The 9,158-nt window shown below is 42.1% G+C and overlaps 1 protein-coding gene across 3 annotated transcripts; it reads right to left on the minus strand.

Moving 5' to 3' along the window:
* Window positions 1–1,287: 1,287 nt before the first annotated feature.
* RBM12B (RNA binding motif protein 12B) lies at window positions 1,288–8,940 on the minus strand. Of its 3 annotated transcripts, XM_054985413.1 has the most exons (3): window positions 8,697–8,940; window positions 5,736–5,782; window positions 1,288–5,119 (listed from the first exon to the last, which is right to left on the minus strand). In XM_054985413.1, the coding sequence occupies exon 3, from the start codon at window positions 5,089–5,091 to the stop codon at window positions 2,620–2,622; it is 2,472 nt and encodes an 823-aa protein (XP_054841388.1). In that variant the 5' UTR covers window positions 5,092–5,119; window positions 5,736–5,782; window positions 8,697–8,940; the 3' UTR covers window positions 1,288–2,619. The 3 variants fall into 3 exon arrangements, with proteins under 3 accessions (XP_054841388.1, XP_054841387.1, XP_054841386.1); XM_054985412.1 differs by having other exon boundaries at window positions 1,288–5,782; XM_054985411.1 differs by having other exon boundaries at window positions 5,736–8,940.
* Window positions 8,941–9,158: the final 218 nt, after the last annotated feature.

Below are 9,158 nucleotides of genomic sequence, written 5' to 3' on the forward strand. Positions count from 1 at the left end.
AAGTATTCTAAAGAACAGCAAACCAAAAGAGTGGTCAGTGGTCCTGAAGCATTAGCAACACACACTGCCATTCCAATTTTTAGAGATTACCAATGCCTTATCCTGCTCCCTCTGCAATGAGCCTTGTGCACTGGACTACCCCCTTTTTAAAATGTGCAGCAAGCTGCACTTGCCAGGGCATCTCAACGCACCACCTCCCAGCACTTCTCTTGGTACCCAGCCAAGCTTTTCAGAAAATAGGCCCATTATTGGCTGCCTTCTTTCAAATGAAAGGCGTTACCATTGGAAGATCAGGACTGGTGACCATTCTTTCCTCAGTCATGCCCCCTCTTCCCAGGAGTGAGCTATTCTGTTTGGCTCTACCTCCTGTGGCAGCCATTTGGGATAGTGCTCACCACCCTCTGTCAAAAATCCGAAGGTGCCCACAAGCTAAAAAATGTTGGGGATTCTCGCTCAAGTGTCCTCAAAATAATAGTGTAAGAACCATCAACTACATTTTAAAAACAAGTTTAAATAAAATTATTGTATTGTCTACTCATGACCTGTAAGTAGATTATACGCCACAGCTCTCAACCCAAGTTTTAATCAGCCTTACCCCTTGAAGATACTTTGTGCTGGAGACACCAAGAAATGACATTAGTTACGAACTTCTAAGTAAGGCCAGCTGAACAAAGGTGGAAAGGAACCTGGAAAAACCTTCAGAGCAGCTCATGGAAACAAAAGACCAACATCACACAAAAACATGAACTTCTGGTCTTCAAGTGAAAATTCTTACTGGCTACGGATGCAGAACACCAGTTCCATCTCTGGTGAAATACTCTGATTGGAAACTAGAGTGAAAGCCACCTTTAGACACAACCTGTTTCTTTGCAAAACTGGCTAGCAACAAGATATTCCTTTGTCTGCCACACAGTACAAGATCAATCAGGATTCTGCTTTCAAAAGGAAAACTGTAAGAGGAGCAGGCAAGGTTGGAGTCTGCTATTGAAGACTTGAAGTTTCATTGTCCATATCCTGGCCCAAACATAACTGTTTAATGCATACTAAGCACAAAGGTGTATCTTAACTATTATTCAACATAACTGACAATTTCAGAATGATAATGATGCTCAGAAAAGGGAGAGGAATAAACCCTGACAAATTAAGCAATTGCATTATGAACTTAGGGTTTTTTTTAGAACTACACTATGTTAATGGTAGGACCCGTGCAAAATACTAAAAAGGTAACAAACTGAAGCATAGACATCAAACAGAGGTAGAGGGAAGCTACTGTATTTATTACAGATAATGGTACAGCTCACTTTTTTAGAGACCAATGAAGAGGCTCCCCTCCTCCCAAATCACTGGAAGGTTTAATTTCTGGGAAGTTCCTTCCAACATGAGACATTCCTTCAAAGTACTTTCTCCTTCTTCCTGCAATCCGATCTTCATAGATCTTTCTTGTGTCTAAACAGAGTATTGTTCCCAGACTTATAAACTCTCCATTCATTTGTTAAAGAATCAAAAGGCTGACCATTCCTAGTTACTGTTATCCTAAAACCTGAGGGCCTCTTGAGTGGACATGACAGCACCTATCTTGGCCCTTTTGACCAAAATCCATTGACACTTTCTCTTCAGGAACCAACATGGCTGCGTCACTTGATTTGAAGATACTTCGTGCTGGACACAGCAAGCAACATCATTAGTAAATAAGGTGTTTTTAAGATCTTTCTGGTTTTCAACAAACAACCCCAGCACTGTTTCCAGGCCAACCCTTCATTGGGAAAGAAGTAATTTTTATGTTGTCTTATCCTTAAGTAGTATCAATGACTTGGATCATAATTAGCTGTTCCATTTCCCTAACAGCAGTCCAGCTGACAGAATGGCATTTGTTTGTGGAGGAGGAGGGGGGCCTTTTTGCTGATTCATCCCTCCCACTGTAGGCTCCCAACACATTGTTTTTGGAGGTGCTGACCCCAAGCAGCACAATTTCAGGAGGCACAGAGAGCTGGAAGGGGAGGCAGAGAAGATGCCTGCCTCTCAAGTATGACTCCACCTATGTTTAAGATCCAAGCTAATGTATTTTATTTTGTGTAGCATGTAGAACTACACAAGCTTACAGGTAGACACTATCAACATTTCTTCAAATTCAAGTCTGCACTGATCCATCAGATATACAAATAACCATCCATATATGTCAATTAATGTAATTTATTTTGAAAGAACTGTTGAGAAGACTGTACTAAAAATCCTGAATTTAACCCGCCATTTAATGAAACAATGGGCAACAATGTAAGAAACTCATACAACCAGCTTGTTTGTAACATAACAATTGGCGACAAAGTTTAAGCTTGCTGACTAATAGCTTGGTAGATACAGGTTAGCAAACAGCACGTTTAAATATGCTGCAAATATATATATATAACCATACATATGGCAAAGTCAATGTGAGAGAACTACTGAAATGATCAAATGCTATCCAATCCCGCCCCCTAAAGTTCAGAGGGGAAATACAAATTTTAAATTAATGTAAAATTATTTACAAACATTTAAAGGATTTTTACTCCCATTGTTGATGTGACTCTGGCTCTAATGTAACACTGTAAATTTCTTTTATTTTCTTCTTTAGCATGTTCTCATTTATGCTAAGGTTAGCCTAACTTTGCGGTGGCCAAATGGCCGGTCGTTCAGTTCATTAACAGCTGCCACTGCCTCATTATAATTCACCAGAGCAAGTGTAGCTTCACCAGAAGGCATTCCATATTCATTATGGTGAATAACAAGCGATTCTGGTATAATTTTATAGCCGTGGAAGAAATCCAGAATTTCATTAGGAGCTGCTCGAAATGGTATATTCTTTAATTTAATCACTGTAATGTGATCAGAGCCACTACTGAAATTAGAATCAGGCATAAAGCGCCCCTCTGGGAAACCTCCAGGATTGCCTTCACCATGGAATTCTGGGAAAGAAGGAGGGCCTCTAAACCGATCGGGTGAGCGCAAGAAGTCCTTGGGACATCTATAATCAGATGGATGCTTAAACTTCCCCTGCATGGATGGCCCTTGAGAACCAACTGCATAAAAATGTTCACCTCTAGCATGTGCATGGGGGTTAGCCTGCATCTTTTCACTTGACACTGATGAGACATTAATACCAAATTCCTGCATTTGCTCCTCAGATATACATCTTAGTAGTACTTCTGTTCCCAAAAAACGTCGACGATTTAAAGTTTCAGCTTTCCGGGCTTGATCTTCAGATCTAAATTTGACCAGTGCTTCTCCCAATCCAGTTCCTTTGTCATCATAAAGCAAATGTATGTCACTGTCATCAATATTAAATCCTGCAAAGAACTTCTGAACTTCAACATTTGTCACATCAAATGGAAAGTTCCTTACATATACACACGTCTTTTGGCCAGCACATCCATCTCTTTTTTCCTTTACATGGTGATGCCTTTCTGATGATCTTTTAGCTTCTGAAGATTCGATGAATTGCAGAATTGAGTTTTTAGAAGAGGGGAAAATGTGAACTCTTTGACCAAAAAGAGACTCCTTATGATAGGTCAGTGCAGTCTCATATTCCCTGATCGATTTGAACTGCACAAATGCTTCCCTTTTTTTTAAAGGGTTATCTGGCTTTAAAAGTGTAATGTTATGGTTACTTATATTTAGTGCTCCAAAGAACGCTCTCAAATCTCTCTTGTCAACATCAGGTGACAGATTTTTAATGTGTATGTAAAATTCCCTACTGTTTGATGAATGAGAGAAGGCAGAATGCGAGAGAGGTGAATGGGAGCGTGCTGCAGCTGCCCTCTGAAGAGACCTTGAGCGGGAGCGTGCCAAAACTCTCCGTCGAGGAGATCTTGAGCGGGAGCGTGCCATAACTCTTTGTGGAGGAGATCTTGAGCGGGAGCGTGCCATAACTCTTTGTGGAGGAGATCTTGAGCGGGAGCGTGCCAAAACTCTTTGTGGAGGAGATCTTGAGCGGGAGCGTGCCATAACTCTTTGTGGGGGAGATCTTGAGCGGGAGCGTGCCAAAACTCTTTGTGGAGATCTTGAGCGGGAGCGTGCCAAAACTCTTTGTGGAGGAGACCTTGAGCGAGAGCGTGCCAAAACTCTTTGTGGAGGAGATCTTGAGCGGGAGCGTGCCAAAACTCTTTGTGGAGGAGATCTTGAGCGGGAGCGTGCCAAAACTCTTTGTGGAGGAGACCTTGAACGAGAGCGTGCCAAAACTCTCCATGGAGGAGACCTTGAGTGGGATTGTTTTCTTGAAGACATGTAATTTGATTCTCTTCTGCTTGAAGAGCTTTCTTTATTTAACTGAGCAAAGTGTTTAAAAGAATTATCCATTTTCTCATCTCCTCCACCGTACTGAAGCCATGTTCTTTGATTAGAGGGACGTAATTCTAAAAATCTTGGACCCATATACTCCCTATCACGTTGTAGTCCTTTCATGGCATCACTTGGTGTAGCAAATTTTACAAGACCATCACCATTTGGTCGACCCTCATCATTTTCTAACAGGATCACTCCCTCTACATGCAATCCTGAGAAGAAATTGAGGACATCATTTTCTGATGCAGAGTAAGGCATCCCACGTACAAACACATACAAATTGTCTGACTCTTTCTTGGACTGATCAGAAGTTGATTTTGAAACCTCTGCATTGCTATTTTGAGAGCCATGTAAATGAAAGTCATCCTCCAAGTTATCCAGAGAATCAAAGCTGGATTTACCGATTCCTTTTTTAATAGCTGCAACTAAATTTGAAAGGTTCCCAACTCCTGAATTACTAGAACCTGTCCGTCTAGACCCAGTTACTGTCTCTCTCCCACCATGATCGTATCTTTTCCTATTAACTTCTATTATATTCTGCATTTCAGTCTTGCTACTAAGGAAGAGCTCTATACGTGAATCCTTGACAAATCTTCCTGAAAAGCTCATTCCTTGTCGTGCATCTTCATCTGTCGCAAAGATAATAAAGGCTTCCCCCTTCTCTCCTCCAATGATATGTACACCTCCATCAGGAATATTCAATCCTGAGAAGAAACGGCGAATATCTGCAGATCCCGCAACAACAGGAAGCCCCTGTAAACGGATGACTACTGCCATTCTGAGCTCAACCCACAGCAATAATCACCTGTGGACAGAAAGGTATACATGATAGCAAACCTTTAGTACCCTGTAAATGTAAGAGCTTTATCTCAAGCTATACCTTTTGAAAGAATCACCCGACCCTAGTCAAAGTATGCAAAATCCAAAAAAACAAACAGCCCTCCCTTGTTCAGAATCTCAGGACACCTTTTTTAACACTGAAATTTAGAAGAGTCACTATTCCATCTGAAATTTTTACATTGTTTTATCACCATTCCCAAACAGTAATATCAACAGCCTGTGACAAGATATATTGAAACTTTCATAGCATATGCTCTGATCTATCAAAACATCCATATGGAGATTAAAACACAGGACAACTCTGGCTTTGCCTTCTTGCCACCAAGACTCAAAAAGCCTAGAACTATCCATGACCAAAAAGAAGTCTCATAAATTTACCACAACTGACATGGAATTCCATTAAATTTTCAGACATCATGATCTACCAACAGACCATAATGAAGCAAATTCTGTCATTTAATACTGTTATGTTTGCCTAGGGTTAGGTTATCCAACTGTGTATCTTGCTTTCCAGCTAAAAGTAACTGACAAAGGGCCATCAGATAGGTCAGTAACTCAAATGTGAAGCTTCAGAAGCTTACCTGTTTTCACTTGGTAGGCCTGATAAAAGTCTGAGAAATCAACTTAACTGTGGAAAGAAAATGAAACATAATTAATGGCTAACAAATAGCTTGGTTTACATATTGTGCCACATTACCATGGTATTTCCTTAACCACAGGTAACAATAACCAGTGAAAAGAGTAAAGTTAGCGGGTAGTCTTGAGCCAAGTTGCATCCAAGGGATACACAAAAAGGAAAAAAAAACACTTCAACTGAGGAGCATGTTGGCCTGTATATCCAGTTTTTAAATGTCCAAATATTAAAAATGACTTCAGTAAATGATGGAAATTAGTCAAGAGTAGTCTTCAATGGGTCCATGCAGAGTTGAAAATTCAGCAGCCTCGTCAATGCTTCTAGTGCTTGAAACATGATATTCCACATGAAAACAGATATTCCGTTCTTCTAAAATCCTTACATTTCTGAAGTTTGGCAAGATGTGCACCACAACTGAATCTTCCACCAAATGTATAGAATAGTTCTGATTTTTTTAAAAATCTGCAAAGCTGAAATTCTAGGAAAATATTCAGATTAAGCTCATTTGAATTTCCCTACAAAGTCTTGTTATCCCACCACAAACATTTTTAAAAATCCAAAATTCTCTATTCTCTAGGACCAAAATGCATTATAAAGTCAAAAACTCCAGAAAAATATATGCATGACTGTTGACTTCCTTACTAGCAAAAGAGGAAATCACAGAAAACCACACAGTCCAAGCCTATGCATGTTCATCAGAACACCCCTCCGAATTCAACAGAGCTTACTTCCAAATAAGCATGCACAGGATCATGCTTGGTCCAATATTTCACACAACACAATATTTTTCAGTGGAACATGTGTTCCAGCAAATGAGGACCCAAGTCACTTATGCCTCTGTCCAGGACCTAGAAAGACCAAAGACTGTGAAGTTTGTTAAACAACTGTACCTTGAACCACATATATGCACCTCAAAAAAATTGCATTAGAATTCTGCACAGAAACTTCTCAGTCTAAAAAAAAATTGTTCATAAATTGCTTTCTTATCCCATGAAATCAATGCCATAATTCCCACTAACAGCAATTGAACTACCAAGATCCCCATACACAAAATGGTTCAAATAATTCTCATTCATATATAACAAAATGTAATGAACACAGTTACAGCTACTCTAAACGTTATTCAGCAACTCAGACTTTCCATGACCACCAAACTTTAAAAAGCACCACATCCAACACAGAGTAATCCAACACGAACATATGCAAGCATTTCCAGTAACCAGATCGAAAAATATATAATTAACAATAATTAACCCTAATTGGGAGTCACAGCTAGCAGTATAGGCAGCGCCTTATGGAACATAAGCAGCTTCAGATCTGTTCAGGCCTGGAGAGGAGCCATATGAATTCCACCTTGAATTCAGAGAGAAAGACAGGATAAAAGCTTACAGGCTGGATTCCTAACAAACTTTTCCACTAGTGCCAGAAAAAAGAGGGGCAATTTTGCCCAACTCCCTTCCTCAATATAGCCTGAATCTGCATTGTTTTTTGTCCAAATCGCACCATTCCCAGTTTAACCTTTCTGGGTGTCAAAAGGGGTCTCTGCTCACTCTTGATTAAGGAGAAAAGAAAGTCAATCCAACACAGTGATTGACTCAACCAACTGAACAGCCTCCACATGACTTGTTGGAGATCTAAGATGCTGCCCACCCCACAACCAATTTAAACACTAAACCATATTACTACATTTAAACTCAGGAAATAATTTGAGTGTAAGAGGTACTATATCCACTGCAATAGTTTGACAAACCCTGAGTGTAAGAGGTATTATATCCACTGCAACAATTTAACAAACCCTGGCTGCATTTCACTCCTAAGTAACTCTCAGTGAGAAAAGTTAACTCATGTTAATATTAAGTGCCACCTCTGTTTCTTCCCAGCGCATCTCTGTCCATCAGGAAAGATTTACCTCCCCTCTGGAAAGCAGATAGAACACCTAATATCCTGTCATAAAACATTCCTGACAGGAAAACCATGTCCTCCAAAGCCCAGTAAATAAATGGACAGTACAGAAGGTATGCTCTCCTGAGCAACTACACAGGTGCACCAAAAGCTGTCATCTTATTGCTTAAGTATAACATCACTCAGCAGTTTCAAGGGGACATCAAGAGAGGTCTCACGTATGAAGTCTGGATGGTGCTTGCGTTTCCTTAAATCCGGCGTCATTTTCACTTGCCAGTTCGCACATAATCCAATACATTCCTAGGGAAGGAAAGGCGCTTCCAAAAGATCCAGTGCATTCCAAGAAATCACCATTAACCAACCCACGGGACAACGAACTCGGTTTCTTGGGAACTGAAAAGAGTTTCTTCCAGAAGAGCAGAAAATTTTTCAAGAGGAGGCTGGATGAATACTTGTCAGAGATGCTTTAGGCTGATCCTGCACTGGGCAGGGGATTGGACTAGATGGTCTGTATGGCCCCTTCCAACTCTATGATTCTATGAAAATTTTACCAATCCTAGCAAACAATTCAAGCCGTGGCGGGAGGATTCGCTGGCCCCGTCTCTACAAGTCGTCCTTTCACACGCATCTGCACACGTGACCAAAAAGCGCCTCGCTATGGCAGTGTGTGTTCAGCATGCCTGCTGCCAAACGGAGCGGGAAGACAGCCACCGCTGGCCTGAGACCGACTCCCCAGTCGACCAGAAGCGAAACACGCGGTAACTACCGCCAGAACGGGTGTCGCTGGCTTGGGCCCAGCCGTAACCCCCTCAACCCCTCGAAGGAATACAATGACTTCGGAAGAGAAAGCCTCGAAAGACTACGACCCTCCGCACGCTTACTTGGGTGTAAGTCTCCGCCGAGCCAAGTGAAACTTCCTCCCGAGTAAGCGTGCGCAGGATCAGATCGCCCCAGCGGAAGCCAGCCGCCCTCCACACCGGCCCACTCGCGACCCTGTTCTACTAACCAGGCCCGGAATCGAGGGGGGTCCGGAGAAAGCCCAGCGACTGTCACCAGAGAAACCAAGCGACGAGTTCGTCTAAGCCGCTACGGCTCCGACAGGCCAAGCCTCTACCCCGTCCCCGCCGCCCACGACGCTGCCAGAGCGGCTCGCTCTGCTGCCACCAGCCTACGGGAAAAGCGTTCCCCGTCAGCGACAAAATGGCAGCCACGCGCCTCTCCGCTTTCCCAGGCCACCTCAAAGACTGAGAAAGCGAACACTGCGCACGCGCGCTAGATCTCGCCTAACGGTTTCATCCCGCCATCCTCAAGTTACACGCATGCGTACCCACTACCAGAGACTCTCCAGACTCTACCAATCGTTTCTACTGGATTTTTTTTTTTAGTGCGGCTTCTTCCGGTAGCAACTGCGCGTGCGTGAATAACATAGGACGGTTGCTCTGCTGACTACCTTGGTAGTAGGATTTGT

This window comes from Eublepharis macularius, chromosome 7 (assembly GCF_028583425.1).
Source record: "Eublepharis macularius isolate TG4126 chromosome 7, MPM_Emac_v1.0, whole genome shotgun sequence".
Classification (NCBI taxonomy): domain Eukaryota; kingdom Metazoa; phylum Chordata; class Lepidosauria; order Squamata; family Eublepharidae; genus Eublepharis; species Eublepharis macularius.

Coding starts and splice junctions, on each gene's coding strand:
- RBM12B (XM_054985413.1), bottom strand. CDS start 5,091: ATGGCAGTAGTCATCCGTTTACAGGGGCTTCCTGTTGTTGCGGGATCT.